At 40.9% G+C, this 19316-nt stretch overlaps 1 protein-coding gene across 1 annotated transcript; it reads left to right on the top strand.

Annotated features, from left to right (window-relative positions):
• The first annotated feature begins 393 nt into the window (after nucleotides 1–393).
• Nucleotides 394–17876, top strand: LOC311488365 (lanosterol synthase-like). Its single transcript, XM_084545014.1, has 22 exons — nucleotides 394–547; nucleotides 1070–1238; nucleotides 1541–1679; nucleotides 2400–2508; nucleotides 2844–2965; nucleotides 3255–3351; nucleotides 5183–5318; nucleotides 5802–5910; nucleotides 6003–6121; nucleotides 6333–6430; nucleotides 6647–6674; nucleotides 6970–7026; nucleotides 8469–8540; nucleotides 9179–9229; nucleotides 9407–9556; nucleotides 9766–9862; nucleotides 10280–10385; nucleotides 16642–16707; nucleotides 16795–16875; nucleotides 17034–17204; nucleotides 17317–17395; nucleotides 17546–17876. The coding sequence occupies exons 1-22, from the start codon at nucleotides 534–536 to the stop codon at nucleotides 17681–17683; spliced, it is 2208 nt and encodes a 735-aa protein (XP_084401140.1). The 5' UTR covers nucleotides 394–533; the 3' UTR covers nucleotides 17684–17876.
• The last annotated feature ends 1440 nt before the right edge of the window (nucleotides 17877–19316 follow it).

Genomic DNA, 19316 nt, shown 5'->3' with positions numbered 1-19316 from the left:
AAGACCACTTTCTTTTAAATTTTTCATCTTCTAGTTGTAGTGTTGTGGTGATTGCATTGCATGGATTTGTGACTTTTAAGTGTGTGTGTAATTACAAATACAGTGTCTTACATTAACACAAGTTGAATTTTGAGGGGTTTTTTTTTAACCCAACTGCAAATACATGAAAGTGTTTTCGTGCAAACCTCTATCCCCACCTCAACGTTATCCAGTTGTAAACACATGTACGCTATATCTCGTAGGAGCGCTTTGATTGGAGGACATCACGGCAGACCCAGCATTTCTCCGCCCGCTTAATTTGTGATTGGCCAGCCGAGTCTCTGCTCATGTCTCTCCATGTGGATGACCCATCGGATGGCAACACAAGGCTCTCTGGGAAATGAAGTCCTAGTTTCCTCGAACAAGATACCGAACTGTCCTCTCGGCACTACAATTCTGAAATAAAGAGCGAAAGGGGCGGGGCTTCGACAACACTTGAAAACCCATTCATGTAGTTCAGTGGAGGGTTAACTCAGTATCTGTCAGACGCAGCTATGACTGAGGGAACGTGAGTACTTTTCTGCTTTCATACAACGAATAATGTCACCAAAAACTAACATCCAGCGATATGTCCTGATTAAACTTTGAGTCAACGCGTGTTTTGAACCGAAACTAGCTGCAGTTACAAAAGTTGAGCCAAAATGTTGTCGTGTGGTTTACGTTATATTTATCTGACATACTTTGTGGTAAATTAAACAACTGACATTAAACCCGCACTTAGTACACTCCATATGAACCAGATACAAAACGCTGCTTGAATAATGATTAATTATTGCGTTAAGTAATTTATGTAATAACAATGACAGTGACACACACACAGTATGAAGTCTCTCTCTCTCTCTCTCTCTCTCTCTCTCTCTCTCTCTCTCTCTCTCTCTCTCTCCACCAGACAAGAACAAATCACATCTGCTGAGGAAATATTTACAGTTGACTTTTTAGTAGCCTGCCCTACCTATACTACACAATATATAAGTTGTGTAGTATAGCAGCATATTAAATCTACATGTGAATACTTTTCTGTCTCCGCCAGGCAACTTCGAAGGAGAGGGGGCCCCTACAAGACAGAGCCAGCCACAGACCTGAGCCGCTGGAGGCTGACTAATGTCGTGGGCAGGCAGACCTGGCACTATGTGGACGATCAGGACACACCGGAGAGGGAACAGACCATGCTGGAAGCCCACTCTCTGGGCTTGGACACGGTGGGCTTTGGATCAGTTTCTATTTTCGTATCAGTGAAATTATTCTCTCCTCTCATCCATACAGAAGAAAACTCTTGATTTAAGATTGTTACTGGTTGTCTACAGTTACACTGCAGTCCAAGTTAATTTGAGCTGACTGTGATTTAAAAGAGCTAAAGGTTAAAAGAGCAGTAGTAAAGAAATACATTAAACAGTGGAGTATAAATTCAGTTAGGAGCTGACAGACTGTTAAATTAGTCTTAATTAATGCAAAACGGAATTTGACCACTGAACACTTGTTTTTCCACTAATTGCCTCAACAGAGCAAGTTTGTGTCCGATTCCCCAGCAGCCCAGACTGCTTTGGAGGCTGCTGTGAAAGGTATGCACTTCTACAGTAAACTCCAGGCGGAGGACGGTCACTGGGCAGGGGACTATGGCGGACCTCTCTTCCTGCTCCCAGGTTAGTCACGTCCTCATATTTGAGACTAGCAGGCTAGCTTGACAGTCACATAATAAGGCCTGTAAAGTTCTCTTAAGATTAACAATAGCAACCAGGCCCTTAACAGGCCAGTTTGGATTAGTACTCTACATACTCTTTTTGCATAAATGCTGGGTCTACTGGGACCAGGTTTGTGGTCAGTTTGTACTTTTACATCACTGGGTTTATAACAATGGAACATCAAAATGCAGAAAACCGGTGACACAATCCCAAAACATAGTGTACAGAAGACCTGATAAGAAAATCCTTTATCATAAAGAATAAACAAAAGCTGGAGACAAAGTACTAAAAAAGAAAGAGTGAAACTTAGTGCAAACCATTAAAACTTGAGGAACACACAGACAGGAAACATTCATTCATTCATTAATTCATTCATTCATCTTCTGTACCTGCTTATTCCTGTTAAGGGTCACGGGGGTCTGCTGGAGCCTATCCCAGCTGTCCAACGAGACAACAAAATGAAGGAAATCAAACACCAACAAACTCATAAGGGGGAAGGGTTGGATAGAAGTACACCCAGAACTAATGGGGCAACAAGATACAGGTGAAATTATGGGAAAGGAGCAGACAATCACAAAGACAAGGAACCACCAAAGCAAAGCCACCAAAAACAAGCAAGAAAAGAAACTGCTTTTGAAATAAAACAGCATTCCATTTGGGGTCCACATTTGTGCTTCCCAGGTCTACTCGTCACATGCCATGTGGCTAGCATCCCTTTGCCCGAGGCCTGGAAGAAGGAGATGGTGAGATACCTGCGCTCGGTTCAGCTGCCGGATGGAGGCTGGGGTCTGTAAGTCAACACTTTTTGTTGTAATTTAATATTCAGCCATGTGCTTGTAAAGTAAGATTATTCCCTGTTGCTAGTTGCTGTCTGTGTCTCTGTAACAAAGGTAGTAACCAGTGCTGTTTCCATAAATAGTAACAATTATAGTCAAATGTAATTTTACAATACTAAGATCTACTGTACATATAATTGTTACTGAACGACCTCTGAACTGTCGCAGTAATTCCTTCTAGCGTGTATTTAATCCTCCCGTAGCAAAATAATTATAGGAGCATGTGTCTAAAAAGCCTACCATGTCTGGAATACTGATTATGGCAGCGCTGTGTTTCATTCTGCTGCAGCCATATTGAAGATAAGTCCACAGTGTTTGGGACAGCGCTGAACTACGTCTCACTAAGGATCCTGGGAGTGGGTCCAGATGACCCAGATATGGTTCGGGCAAGGAACAACTTGCACAGCAAAGGTTGAAAGGAATAAGTTGAAATAAAAAAAATGCAACATGTTTTCAGTCAGCAGTTATTATTGATTATATATATCATATCTCTGCACTGGTAAGAAACTGGTGTAGACTCTTACAAATGTGATTTTTCTTTATGAGAAATATGTTACTACTTTGCGTCGAAATTAAAAATGCAACACGTTATTTTTTTTATCACTTAGTAGTTATTACTCATCATGCTCATAACTATGTCAGAGTTTAATATTACTACTGTCAACATTACCATGTTCTCTGTGGTTATTCCTTGGTATAGGTGGTGCTGTTGGGATTCCCTCCTGGGGTAAATTCTGGCTGGCTGTTTTAAATGTGTACAGTTGGGATGGATTGAACACACTTCTACCTGAGATGTGGTAAGCTATTTCTAATTCATCTTTTAAAGAAAAACATTAACCAAGAGAAACACAAACCACTGCATAATACTGCCCAAAGAATGTAGATCGGGTCCTGTATTCCTAAAGATTCTGACAATCTTCTCAGAGAGCTCCTAACTTTCGCCTAAAATCTTTTATTTATTTATTTTAATTTAAATGGACCGACTAGCCCGATCTGGCCCAATCACAAAGAATATTCCATCAGATTTAGAGGGGTGTTCCAAACTCGATGATAATTCATTCAATATTGACAGCTTATAACCATTCACCATAACCATACCCTTGATCTAACTGTTTCCCTCTGGGTGGAATGTATACATTCTTTCTGCACATGTTAAACCTATGTAGGATAAACATCAGGTTACGTGATGGATTTCTGTGAGAGACAGAAACATATTGACATCTCAGATCTAAAAATGGTGTGGGAAGCCCCATTTAAGAAGTCTGATACATTCATTCATTCATCTTCTGTAACCGCTTATTCCTGCGAAGGGTCGCGGGGTCTGCTGGAGAGGTGGGGTTCACCCCTTACAGGTCGCCAGTCTATCATAGGGCTAGCACAGAGAAACAGACAACCATTAACACTCACATGCACACCTATGGCCAATTTAGAATCACCAGTTAACCTAATGAGCTTGTCTTTGGACAGTGGGAGGAAGCCAGGGTACCCGGAGAGAACCCACGCAGACACAGGGAGAACATGCAAACTCCAGAACACACAGTAACGAGCTACATAGCCAAAAGCCAAAAGTTCACTTTAAGTCAACAAAGAACCAGCAGAATGCAAGGATATATTGCTCCAGCCAAATGTGCATTATGTCAGCTCAGAGAATAACATGGCCGCTCCCATAACCAGTGAAGTACCTCATGAGTGTGAAGCCCTAGTCAGAGAGTAAATGGACACTTTTCCCAACATAGTTACTGAAGCCATAGATAACGTTGACAGTCTGTTTACAGATGGCCACAGTCACGTGGTGCCTGGAGGAGGAATAATAGCCTCCTACGCTGTAGTCAGCAGACAGGCCTCACCGATAAGAGAACACATGTGGGAGACCTTGGAAGCAGACATCATAGCACCACCAGCCTCCACACAATTGGCAGAAATCATAGCTCAACATCTACACTGACTCCGCTGTAAAAGCCGTACACGTAGACCTAAAACAATGGATGAGAACAGATTTCCTTACCAGTACTGGCAAACCTGTGAAACACACGACTCAGACGATAAAACTGCAAGACGCTCTCTCCAAACCCTGTAAAGCAGCCATCATAAAATGTTCAGGACACCAGACAGGGACAGGTATGATAGCATTAGGTAACAATGCTGCGGATGCTAAAAAGGTGCCAGGCTATGAAGAAAAAATCAGTAAAACCTTACAGATGGTGTTAAAAGGAGTGACTGATGAAAATAATGAAACCATGGAACAAAAAGTGATTTGAAAAAGTTGAAAAAGGTGCCACTTAATGGCCCACTCGGGCTGGATTTGAACCCGGAAACTTCTTGTTTCAGTGCTAACCACCATGCCACTGTGTCGACCTTCATAAAAGTTATATTCTAATTTATGTTTTGGGGCATGTAAATTCATCCATTTTATTGGAGACTTTAATTAGCGTATCAAAAAGTAAGTACAAAACTCTAATTGGAACCATTTCAGCTGGATTGAAAATTGGAAGCTTGCAGTACAGAGCAGCAGATCACAATAACTGTTAACTGTCATCATGAGAAGTTGTGTTTGCCACAGGGAAGAATACAATTCTTTTTCCTTCTATACATATTTGAGGATATCAGATATATTTTTGTCTGTTCCAGGCTGCTCCCAGCATGGATGCCAGGCCACCCCTCTACACTGTGGTGTCACTGTCGCCAGGTCTACCTCCCGATGAGCTACTGTTATGCTGTCAGACTGTCTGCAGAGGAAGACTCTCTTATCCTCAGCCTCAGACAGGTGCTGAAGCCATCTTATCCAGCACGAGGGCGCCATGCCCATTATATTACAGCCAGGAGCCATTGATAACAATTGCGTTTTGGAGTCCTTTTCTGTTACCTGCTTTTAAACTACAGAGATAGAAGTCTATGCAGTATCAGTGTTTTCAATCTTCCATAACCTTTCCTAAAAATGCAAAACAAAGTAAATAATGAATCGGCTTGAAAATGATTTTTTTATATCCCTCCTAGTGAGTTTGTGTGTTACCCACTGGTCAGTATTCACACACAACCTTCCCTCTTTCACTTGTCGCTGTTCCCTCTCCACAAGAGTTTATCGTACTCAGGAATTTGACCCCCTCCTTCTTTTTTCTACCACCATATATGATATGCTTTATTGAATACGTAAAAGACCAGCTATGAATACCTGGTCACGTCTTTTATTTTGACAGTCTTTTGATATAATATGTAAAACCTACTGTAATTGTTGCTCTTTGTTCTATAGGAGCTGTATGTCCAGGACTATGCCACCATTGACTGGCCTGCTCAGAAGTTCAATGTGGCAGCATGTGACCTGTACACACCTCACAGCACACTGCTCACTGTCGCCTACAGTAAGTATGCAGAGCACACCGTACTCAAAGGATGGGAATTTTCACCATGACATTTTTGCTTACAGTTATCCATTCATTGTGTTGCTCTGCAGTGGTGTTAAATGTCTATGAAGCTTACCACAGCACCACAGTGAGAGGGTGGGCTGTCAAAGAGCTGTATGATCACATTGTGGCTGATGACCGCTTCACCAAGTGTATCAGCATTGGACCGGTAATACACAGATATCCAGAACAAAGTGCACAAATTGAATATTAGTTACAGTATGTGCATGTAAAGACAATGAATGTGATAGAAAAAACATAAAGCTATAACAACATGTGATACTAAATGTTAAATTATTCAAGTCTTTTCAAGTCATCCTATTTAAATGGACACTAAAAGAAACAGAATCTGAACATTAAGTGCCGGTCATTCTCCGCAGATCTCCAAGACTATTAACATGCTGGTTCGCTGGTATGTGGACGGTCCCTCCTCTCCAGCCTTTCAGGAGCACGTGAACAGGATTGCAGACTATCTCTGGTTAGTCAACCACTCCTCAACAACTTCCTAACTAAACAAAACAAACTTCTATCGCGCCTCTGATCAGGGTTATGTGTTCAAGAATAACCTTTTAGTAGTCCTTGTGCTGTTTGAAACACATAATGTGGTAAGCTGTTTGCAAAGCAGTCATGAATCACAAATATGTAAAAGAAAGTGTACAACTGATAAACTAAAAGTAAGTTCTCTGCATTCCAGGTTGGGTTTGGATGGGATGAAATTGCAGGTGAGAATTTGTTCTCCACTCCCTTTTTTCTGAAAATGCTTGTGTTTAGGTTGAGGAGTTCAGCTGAGGAGCTCAGAGAAGAAATGCTGCTGTTTTGCAATGAAAGAAGTAGTGAAAGGTGCAGAGAAATAGTAGAAAATGGTGCTTTTCACCGTCCAGTCTCGTCCTTTGAGTCCACTTGCTGGTTTCATACATTTTATTCTGTCCTGTAATACATGTTGTAGTGCACTCATCAAGATCACATTTATTTTAATCAGAGTGTTTGACCACATTGTCCTTTTTTTGTATCACTCAGGGGACAAATGGATCTCAACTTTGGGATACTTGCTTTGCTGTACAGGCTTTTCTTGAGGTAACATCGATACAAATGCTTTCGCTGTTTTTAATGTAAACAAATGGATGGCTCAAATGCAGAGAAAGAATTTTCCTATGAGGGATCAGTAAAGGAATAATTCTGTTCTACTGAATTCTTCTGTTCTATAAATATGTTAGAATGGCTGTGATGTGGTAAGGCAGACCACTTGCAAAAGTCCAGTCAACAGGAGATGTATTTTAGTTAATAACCAAATACATGAATGAATGCGAAATATTCCTTCATTATTCCTTCACCCTTTAATCAGGTTAGTAGTGGTGTGCGATACTGCTAGATTTTTTATCGATCTGACTAAATACAGGGCCAGTATCGTTGATACCGATATCGATACTTTTTAATAATTAACGTGGATGCATCATCGATCTGAATCAATCTAAATCTGAATGAACGTTTCCACTGGGTAACCACTGGATGTTGATGAGATGACAGAAGACAGAAGCAGCTGGATGAATTCTGAAGTTTATAGGGATATATAATGTCTCCTTAGATTTAGCCAAAAGCTGTTTTGAAGGAAAAGAAATGTCATATTCTGCAATGGCTGAGTCAATGACCTTATCAATTTAAGGTAGAAAGAGCCACAGAACAAAGGAACAAATGGAGGTATGTGCAGTAGGTCTGGAGAAACATCATGCAGGAAGAAACCCGTTCTTTAGTGATGTCCATGAGTCACTGTCCATTTTTGAAAATGTTCATTTTTTTATGTGATATTTTTTTTAAACCCTAAAATAAAGGCAGCAGATCTCCACTTTAAGCCTGTATTCATTATATAATGTAAATGCAACACTAGTGTGTTTTGGTAAATGGCAAGAATATCAAAAAAAAGATGTATATAATATAAGGACCTAACTGTACTTTGAGGAAATGAAGAAATGATCATCATAATCAAGAATACCACCTTGATATATGACCTGTGTGGTTGTGTTCCTGTGACAGAGACTAAATGAAAACATACACAGTTTAAGTACCAGTGACAAGAAATTTGTCTTTATTTGTCAATTTTTGTCTTTATTTAGCTGCAAGGTACTTACTAATATCACAAATATCCAATGTCTGTGTTTTCTCAAACAATACTATAACACAGTTTCGGTCTCCAGGGATACAGCTTTGTGTCATCTCCACAATATGTGATTATGTTACGCTAACGTGGCATAACAGAAATGGACCCAGCATTGATGCCTGAGGGACCTCGTGTATGAGGCCAGCTTTCCAAGATGTATAATCTTTTTAATTTGGGTGTCATAATCAGTTTTGTCAAACACAACTCTATTGTCTAATTATCGAAAACAAAAAAAAACCTGAACATGTTCACTATTTATTCTTATACCATAGATAGGCTTTGAGAAGAGTTGTTTCAGTACAGTGTTTAACATACAATCCAGAGATGTATATAATATTCTGAAATTGTGTGTGGGGTCTCTCAGGCAGGAGCTCAGGATGACCCCAAACTGGCCAAGTGTCTTGATGATGCCCATCACTTTCTTACCATCACTCAGGTACAGCAGACGTGCACTTAACACCAACAAAACAAATTTGACTTGTATAGCTATGATGCCATAAAGTAGTTTTCTTTATACTACAGGAATAAAACATACAGTGCCACTAAATGTATTCATCCCCTTGGGTACTTTCCCGTTTTATTGTTTTTATAAATGGAATTGTGGTCAATATAGTTTGGCTTTTTTGTCAAGAAAAACAACATCAATCCATTAGAGAATACCTTGATGGACGTGAAAAGGGCTGTCCATGGCCAATCACTACTGACAGCTGACAGAGCTTGAGCAGTTTGCAAAGATGAATGGAGTAAACTTACAGTGTCCAAGACTGATTTAGGCCCATCCACACAGACTCAGTGCTGTGATTGCAGCCAAAGGTGCATCTACACAAAACTTACTTGATCAGAGTGAATATGACTTTTTTTGTTTTTGTTTAACATCTTGTCAAAAAAGCCAAATTAATATTGACCATAATTAATCTTACAGGAGCAATAAAACAGTTAAACAATAGTTTTTATAGGCAGTGTACATCTTGATATTCTGTTTATGGCACTATGAAAACCAATGAACAAAATGATTTTGTAATATGAAAATATTAAATGCCTTTATACATGTGATTTCTGATGTTTAACTTACAGATACCTGAGAATCCTCCTGATTACCAGAAATACTACAGACAGATGAACAAGGTAAAACCAGTGTCACACGAGTGACATTTTGCAACAAATAAAACTTACTGAATATTAAAATTAAATTAATTGCACTAAACAAAAAAATAATAATAATATAGAATCTATATTATAGATACAATACAAATTGTGCTTAATTTGTATTTGATTGCATATATGTGTGTATATCTTTATCAGGGAGGTTTCCCCTTCAGTACCCATGACTGTGGCTGGATTGTGTGTGACTGCACGGCAGAGGGCCTGAAGTCAATGATGCTGCTGGAGGAGCTTTGTCCCTTCATTAACCAGCATGTCCCTGCTCAGCGTCTATATGATGCTGTCAATGTGGTGAGTCCGCAGAGAAAAATAGCAGAAGACTTATTTACTTACCATTTCTTAAAGTTGCATACTCCTATTAATCCTGTAAATTTTTGTAGCTTTTGGTGATGTAAGTTTAGAGGTGCACATTCACTGTCACAATTTTTAGGTTTAATGCTGAATACTCTGCTGTATTCTTACAACAGCTTTTTCACTGTCTGCTGCTCTTCCTTTTGTAGCTGCTGAACATGAAAAACACAGACGGTGGATTTGCCACTTATGAAACTAAGAGAGGAGGGAAACTCCTAGAGCTCCTTAACCCTTCTGAAGTGTTTGGTAAGTCTGCTGCCAACACCATCTTCCATACCCATTTCATTCACATGAACATAAGATATGTAGTAACAGATATGACATAAAACACTACTTTCTTTGTATTACATACTTTACATGCTCACTTTAACAGTCCTGAGTCCTGTGCTGAGCAGTCATGTCAGCTGTGCTAATGTTGACACTGTCAAAAGAAGACAAAATAGTCACACAGACGGTTCTGTCAAGTTGACAGAACTGTCTGTGTGACTATTTTGTCTTCTTTTAATACCAGAAACTGAGAAACATTTTTCTATTGCACTCTGGATATTTGGCAACAATATGAACTTTCTGAAATGACAAAAAGGCCTGTTTTGCTGTGAGACAAGAATGCAGTATGAGTAGTGAAATGTTTGTGTATTGGTATTATCGTGCTCTCCTTCTCAGGTGACATCATGATAGATTATACCTACGTGGAGTGTACCTCGGCAGTAATGCAGGCTCTGAGTCACTTCCACAAAGCCTACCCCAATCACCGCACTGAGGAGATAAGGTATTCACATAATGCATACATTTCTTTGGAGGTACAGTATGTGCAACTGGGTGAAACACAGCACAAAGTTTGGCTTCCGGTATCCAGCGACACTACACATCACCCTTCCAGACGGCCGGACACAGAGGTTTGATGACCCTGACTTGGCTATGGAATTATGTAAAAAACTGGAAAGCTCAGAGGCATAAGATGCGAGCTCATATCAATGTGCTGCCTAGTTGCCTGCTGAAGTTTAGTTTATCTCACCACTGACTGGCTTACATTGTGAATGTGCAGATGGGGGATGTTCTGTTCTATACAGAGATATATACCTTGTTCATTTTGACCCGTCTTTTGACCCGTCTTGACCCTATTTGCTATGAGATTTTTGTTTGCTTATTTTGTTAGGCTTTTGTGCTTTTGATACGAAGGGATATAGAGTCTTAAGGGCCTATTATTCATGTGACACAGTACACTCGTGTTAATACTTGTACTGTCACTCTGGGCTTTTGTGCTGTTAATTCCACATTCCCCAAAGTTACCAAGTGGTGTGGTAATGCTACGTGAGGCAACAGGTATTGTTTTTCTGTTAGGGGAGGGCCAAGCACCCGTAAGTGGAGGGTTTGGGGAGATGAGAGGTCCCCCTACGGAGAGGAGTTTGGGGTGGGCCTGTGTTTGCAATGTTTTGCTGTTGCAAAGGAGCTTTTCAGTACATGTTGCTTACTCACTGGGTTGGTTCTCATTTATTTTCATCATATTTGGGGAATACTATGCATTATTTAGGTAATAGTTCAGTCCAGGGGTCGCGTCAACCGAATATTTTCTGTTGTTGACCGTTTGTGAAGGCCATCTGTCATTTTGACAGATTGCAATTCACACCCCTGACCACTTATTGGTGAGTGATGTTATAAACTTACTGGTACATCTATTACCAAAATTAAAATATTAAAGTGACGGGTGAAAATAGATTATGATGGGATTTTTATGACCCTGTCAGTCAAAATGATGCTGTAGGTGGGGACATTAAATTTACCAGTCTTGAATAAGGCTTGAATAATCCAGTCAAACGCAGCAAGATCTTGCACTACGTTCATTATTTAGTTGCCCACATAATCTATTTACAAGAAACCAACCTGAAAGATATAGACAGGACAGGACAGTTTTTATCCACCAGCCAGCATTGCACTGAACTTTGTTTCCCCTCTGCCCATCCCCCGTGCGTCATCAACTTAAATGTCACAAATGAAATGTCATGGCTCTTTATATTTATAATGAGTGGGAGAATGTGTTGGCACGGGTGAAGCAGGGAGTGTTGTTTTCGAAACTATTTGGCCGCAGGTTGGGAAATATCCTCCCATCTGTTGTCTCCTCAGACCAATTTCATAACAGATACTCCTTTTTTAGATACTCCTGTGGTTTACAACTCATCAGTTTTCACTTCTCCTGAGGCACTATTTGTTTTGTACGGACTATCTGTTTTTTGTCTCTATCGTTCCACCAGGCAGGGCTGCCCTTTAAGTACACTCCTGTTTGCTTTAGTTCTGGAACTTCTATCCATTGCTTCACGAGCTCACCCTTATTTCACATGTCTTTAGAAACAATATTGAATTAAAGGTTTCTCTTTATGCAGATGACTTACTCCTATTTGCTTCTAACTTGGCTAGCTCTATTCCCATGTTGCTATCAGTCTTGGAATCATTCATTTGGGTTTCAGGTTATAAATTGAATCTGAGCAAAAGTACGTTTTTTCAATTAGCAAACCTGCCAGATAACTCTCATTACAATCTCTCCCATTTAAAATCGCCAGATCTGGCTTTTTGTATCTGGGAGTATTTATACCAGACACACTAGGCAATCTTTATGAGACAAAAAGTCTTTTTGACAAAAGACAAGAGTCAAAAGCTATTGGTACAAGTTAAGCAGGACCTTGAGTGATGGGCACTTCTTAACCTGTTTGTCGCTACCAGGATTAAGAATAAAACAATGCAACAATGCAATATAATAAAAGCAGATTTAGAAGTATATATAAATGAGATAACAGGGAAGGTGGGTTAAATAGAGTAAGCTATTTTAAAAAGATGTGTTTTAAGTCTGGATTTGAAACATGTCTATGTTTCAAATGTCAGGTGGGAGAATGTTCCAAAGGCATGGAGCTGAGCGACTGAATGCTCTGAAACCCATGGTGGACAGATGGGCAGGTGGTGCAATAAGTTGGGTGGCTGAGGAAGATCTGAGAGTACGGGAGGATGCGCATAATTGGAGAAGTTCAGACAGATATGATGGAGCTTGGTTGTGAAGGGCCTTGAATGTAAGTAGCACGATCATGTATTCAGTGTGTGATTTTATTGGAAGTCAGTGGAGCTGCTGAAGAACTGGGGTGATGTGGTCTATAGAGAGAGTTCGGGTGATGATATAGGCTGCATTATGGACCAGTTGAAGTTTATGCAGACATTTGGAGGGTGAACCAAAAAGGACAGAATTATAGTAGTCGATGCGTGATGTGAAGAGGGCGTAGACAAGATTGGTGGTGCTCTGTGCCAGGGATGGGTGAAGTCGATTGATGTTGCGGAGGGATATTAGGGATATTATTGCTTTTGTGACCTTGCTGGCCAGAAGAGTGATATTGTTATGTGGAAGTCTCCACATGCACCCACTCACGCATTCATTAATACACAGGATTAGATGTCACAATCCCCTGTGCCAAAATCCCAGACAAAACACATTTAGAGGCCCTGTCCAACTAAGAAACCCTACAGTCATGTGATATGACGCTTAACCTACAATCTAAATGAACTAAGTAAATCCCTCGTGCTTGCTGTACTGCCTCTTTTGGGTTCCACTTCCTCCCTGTCTTAACAGTAGGCGCTGCACTCCTAACCACTGGATCCTTCGACTGAGTCAGAGTCATTTCCAGTCTAACTTTAGCACACTTAAACTCCTCTGTGAGATTTTCTGATAGATGAATTAATCATCCTTTCTAACTTTTCTACCTTTGACGGGGCAACCTCATAAACTGTTAGCGGCCACATTAGCCGGGCCATTAAACCAAACTGCAAGCACCATCATTTTAACTTCCCTGGTAGCCCTGACCGCTCTATGCTTGAAATGTCTTGAATCGTTTCCTGCCTCAACCCTTCAAACTGCACCTTATCACTGAGACTTGCATCATACCATCTTCCCAAACTCTTCCCTGGCTTCTCCAGCACTGTGGGAACCACCTCATCATTTATAACAAACTTCTTATCTACTACCTTTCCTTTAATAATAGAAATACTCCTAGATTTAATAGGCTTCACTTTCATCCTAGCCCACTGCAGGTTGCTGTTTAGCTTATCCAGCAATCTTCTGGTACAAGGAGCGGTTGAAGTTGTAGTCGTCATGTCGTCCATGTAGGCACTTATTGGGGGGAGGCGAAACCCTCCCTGCTGCCTTTCTCCACCTACCACCCATTTGGAAGCCCTAATAATGACCTCCATTGCCATTGTAAAGGCTAGTGGAGAGATTGTACACCCTGCCATTATGCCTACCTCCAGCTGCTGCCATGCTGTAGTGTACTCTGCTGTGGTAAAGCAGAGTTGTATGTCTAAAAAGTAGGTTTTGACGAAGTTTTTTTGTACTAACTGGAACTCTAAAGAAGTCAAATGCTTCCCATAACAGACTGTGTGGTACTGACCTAAAAGCATTAGCCAGGTCTAAGAATACAACATGCAGGTCTCTCTTCTCTTGCTTTGCTAACTGAATTTGGTGCCAAATCATACTGGTGTGCTCTAAGCATCCAGAGAAGCCGGGGATCCCAGCCTTTTGCACCGACGTATCAACTAGTCTGTTTTTCACCAAGTAACTGGACAACCTCTGTGCCACAACACTGAAGAAAATCTTCCCCTCAACATTAAATAGACTAATTGGTCTAAACTGGCTTATTTCCAACGAGTCCCTCTCTTTGGGAATAAAAATCCCCCCTGCCCTGCGCCATGCCTTGGGAATAACCTGTTTCTTCCATACTACCTTCATCAATTTCCACAGGAACCTCAGCACATCTGGTGCACTCTTATAGCCCATTAGGTCCCGGGTCTGAAGAGGCTCTTGCGCGCCTTACCACTTCTTGGACCTCTTTCCACTTTGGCGGGCTGTCGTCACACTGGCTACCTATTTCACCAATAGGTGGAATATCAGAGGGTAGTGCCAACTTTCTAAACCTGTCCGTATCTTTATGCACCTTCTCCAAATACTCCTCAAGCTTCTCTTTTGGTACCGTAAGGCTACCATTCTTTTCCTTGCTAAATAGTGACTTCACAAACCTAAATGGGTCCTTATAAAATGCTACTCTAGCCCGCTCTTTCCTTTTCCTATTTTTCTTCTTAGCACTGCCAACCGCTCCCTCACATCTGCCTGTAAACAATCAATCCCTGTCTTCTCCTCATCTGTAGCTTTCCTCCACTGCCTCTTAAGGAGTCTCCTCTCCTGGACGAGCCTATCGATCTCTTGCTGACGCCTAGATCGAACTACCTGTCCCTCTTGTTTCTTCCGTTTTTGAACCACACCAAATCTTTCCTTACCATAATCATAAATGAGATCTCCCATTTTCTCCAACTTACTCTCCGCTGTCCCTTTAAGCCTTCCTAGCGCACTAACCAAATCGCTATTGATGTCCTCCCACTGCCTGCTATCAGCTGCACCTGGCCATTTGATCCTTGATTTCTGACCGCTAATTTTCTCCCTCTTTAGCTGGCTGGCCTCTCTGTCTGCCTCAGTGCTTGTACCTGCCTCAACGTTAGGGGTGCTGATGTCCTGTGAACTGTGGGTTACTTCCTGTCGCTGGACTTCAAACGACTGACTTAACGCACTTCTTAAGAAGTAGCTATCAATGCGGGGTCCCCGTGTTCCCTCTGCCAAGCACTTTTTCCTCCCTTGATGGATTCTGAGGCCCTTCATCGTTGTTAACTTTTGCCAGCCACACACACAAACCTGCTGCTTCTTCCCATCTCCATCTGAACTAGTGGCTTCCAGTAACATGCTTTGCCTAGTGTCAAATTCATTCCAGAGTCAAAAAGTCAGTCATAGGTAAGTCATCTTCCGCCCCTGCTCTCGCTGACTCTAGGGGTATTTTATCATTAGTCGTACTTGTAGCAAGGTAGGGGGTAGCCCATGGCTTATTAAAGCCTGGACTACTGCCACAATGAGCTGCTAACCCATTGTAGCCCCGGCGGGGACTGTTCCCTCCTGTCAGCTGTCTTTCCATGCTGTCACTAGGTCTTTCCCTAGTTGTCAGCTGCACTATTCGCAACAGTCACTAGCCTAGGCTAGATATAACATTCATCAATACACAGGATTAGATGTTACGATCCCTTGTGCCAAAATCCCAGGCAAAACACATTTAGAGGCCCTGTCCAGCTGAGAAACCCTAACAAACCTACAGTCATGTGATATGACGCTTAACCTATAATCTAAATGAACTAAGTAAATGCTTCTGGCTTGTATGGCCCGCTCAGCAGCAGACACTAACTCAAACCTTGTGAAATATAAGCTAACCAAATGCTGCTGGCTAGCTTAACCTATAATCTAAATGAATTAAGTAAATGCTGCTGGCTTGTAGGCCCACAGAGCAGCAGAGGATAATTCGAACCTTGTGAAATATAAGCTAACGTAATGCTGCTGGCTTGTATGGCCCGCTCAGCAACTAACCAAACAAAGAAATGTCGCTACCAACCAACATGAAGACATGCAAGATACCTGGCCTAGTCACCAGCAGTATGCAGCATGTCATTGGGGTTTTCAAGTGGGCACCTCCCTTCACCGATGTTTCGTAAAGTTAGGCCCACGACACCTCAAGAAGGCTTAACAGTGAATTCCAGCGTCCTGGAGTCACCCCCCTCCACACTGCCACTGCAAAACCCCGTTTTTCTCACCATTTCTCACCATTAATATTAGACAACAACTAATATTTCAATAATTAGCCTAGTCCTTTTATGAATCACGACACAAACAAACAAATCTACCGTGGTTTGCCCCGTTGATGCGGACGAAACCACGAAACAAACATTCAAATCTACCGCACAATGGATCAAGGATGTGCTATATTGTCTTAAATTAGAAAAAAGTCTCTATCTGGTTCACAGCACAATTTTGTTAAAATCTGGAACCCAGAACCCAGGAAAATATTACAATGGCATTCTTAACATGTCTCTAAAGTTTTGAGCATGCATTTTTGCATTTATCTAAATAGATTTTTGTAGTTCTTGCAGACTGTTTTAAAACAGATTACTGTTTTTATCTGCAGGTCCACTCTCAGAGATGGACTGAACTTCTGCAGAAGAGTGCAGAGGCCTGATGGATCATGGGAAGGGTGAGCGTACACTTCTTTACTTACTTTATCATCTGATATTCTGTCTAATCGACAGGCCATGCTCAATCTTTTTCTACTCGTGCTCAGGTCCTGGGGAGTGTGCTTCACATATGGAATGTGGTTTGGCCTTGAAGCCTTTGCTTGTATGGGTCACATCTACAAGGATAAGTAAGCTTCAAACAATGAAATCTATTTTAACAATTGCTTAATAGAGTTCATTTTCAGTGCTAGTACACTTTGTACTCCTGAACCTGCAGAACAACTTGTGAAGTTTTTGAATTCCAAGACTACATACTGCATTTAAACATTGTGTTCATTGTGAGCAGTGATGCCTGTGAAGAGGTACAGAAAGCGTGCCAGTTCGTGCTGGACCTGCAGATGTCAGATGGAGGGTGGGGGGAGGACTTTGAGTCATGTGAGCAGCGGCGCTACATCCAGAGCAGCACTTCTCAAATCCACAACACCTGCTGGGCTTTGTTAGGACTGATGGCTGTCAGGTAAAGCATAGACATTCCTCAAAGGCATTAAGGAATGATGTTGTGAGTGACTTTGTATACAGTTTGCTTTGTTGTCAAAAACAACTCATTTCAATCCAACTCATCCAACCAGGCATCCCGACAGGCAGGTCATTGAGAGGGGAGTACAGGCGCTGATTGACAAGCAGCTGCCTAATGGAGACTGGCCACAGGTGATTCTGTGCTCTGCATATGTTTAATAATTATATATCATATACTCACATTATACCTGACATACACAGGTTTGTATACAGCTCATAACAATAAAGGTTAATCTGGTGACAATGTGAATCATAATGGAAATTATTTTTCTCTACTTTCAGGAGAATATTTCAGGTGTGTTCAACAAGAGCTGTGCCATCAGCTACACATCCTACAGAAATGTCTTCCCAGTCTGGGCCCTTGGCCGCTTCAAAAGACTTTATCCCAGCAGTCTGCTAGCTGGAAAGATCAAGCTGTAAAGACCTTCCAAATAACACGCCATGGACATATTTGCTCTTCAGTGAACATTCATGTTGACATTACATCATGGCTCATCCACCAAAGCTGCTCCTCTAATCCTGTCTTGATCTGCTCCTTAATGTATTCTGTTTCAAGTGTTTTAAGTTTAACAAAACACACTTGTGCCCATGTTGCCTTATATTGCTTATTTTTGTAATTGTCTTAGCATTTGGTTTTAGAATAAATATTTTTTTCTATCTATCATTGCAGTATTTTCACTTTCTGGCTTTTTTTTTGATCAGATAAAAAATATTAAACGCAGAGCACATGTGGAAATTAATAAAATGCTTATGTTTTGGAAAGGTATGCATTGGTAAGCATAATACTGATCAAGGTTTGTAACTGCATCAATGAGTTGCAATTTTAGTTGCAATGTTATTTTTTAATAGTGCAACATTGTAAACTGCAGCCTGGCCAGTCGGTAAAAGTGACATTGTGATTTTAAAGCTCTTTGATTACCATTAAAATCACGATTTAAATACAAGACCATTGACAGTAAATGAGTCTGGACTCGTTGCACTTTCACCACCAATGTTGTTGCTGTTAATGTTACTGTTTTTTCTCATTTGCATGTTCTGGAAAACAGAACATGCAAAACAAGAGAAGGCTGTGTGACGGGTTCAGCCTGTTTGCACAGACTCTGAAGAACAACAAGATGATGATAAGGATTTAGTTAACCCCACTGGAGGGGTGTTAGCACAGTGACAGTGATAAGAGTTTTCTTTACACGTGATACCTGAACATGTAGATACAGGGAGTCCAACACTGAAACTAGGAACACATGGAAAAAATAGAATAAGAAATTCACAAGGAATCTTGTAGCAGAAACTTGGTCGCGAGTCACTCTGTTGGGAATTCATTTTGCTCCAGCAAAAAAAAAAAAAAAAGAATAGATCTGCCAAGCTAATCAAATCTTTTGCGTGGACTTTATGTAGTTCTGGACAGAAGAGTAACGCAGTAATATGCATCATCTGTGCGTTGTGATTGGCCCTAAGAATAAGTAACTGCATGCAGAAGTCTTTTCTCTGTATTGGTCAAAACATGACCAGTAATGAAACCAGACCCATCCTGATAAGCTTTGAATCTGGCTAAGGTCTTGTGAGTGAGTGAGTACAATCTTGTGAGTACAGTCTTGTAAATGAGTAGTGAAAAGTTGAAGTCTGATGGCAAATTGACATCACTAAAGTCAGTTGGAGGTGTACATGTTTAATACATTTGTTCAAACTCAGTGGCTCTTTGTTTGACATCCAGGAAGAAAAGAAATCAGCCAAAGCTTCTGAGAAAGAATTGTAGTTACTCCTTGGGAGCGATTTCCAAACACAGTTTCAAAACAAACAATACTACAAAAGTATAAATACCATGGGACCATGGAGCAATCATATTGCTCAAGGAGGAGATGTGTTGTATATCTTAGAGATGAAAGCATGTGATATAAAAAGTACGAATGAGTCCCAGAACAAGAGTAAAGAAGTGGATAAAACGGTTACAAAAATATCTATATCCACAATTAAACGAGTCCTACATTGACGTAAGATAAAAGGCTGCTCAACAACGAAGATGCCACTGCTCCAAATAACAACCCAGACTACAAAT

Source organism: Chelon labrosus, assembly GCF_963514085.1.
Source record: "Chelon labrosus genome assembly, chromosome: 5".
NCBI classification, from domain to species: domain Eukaryota; kingdom Metazoa; phylum Chordata; class Actinopteri; order Mugiliformes; family Mugilidae; genus Chelon; species Chelon labrosus.
Note: the sequence above shows the minus strand (reverse complement) of the source record. Positions and strands in the feature narration are given on the sequence as shown.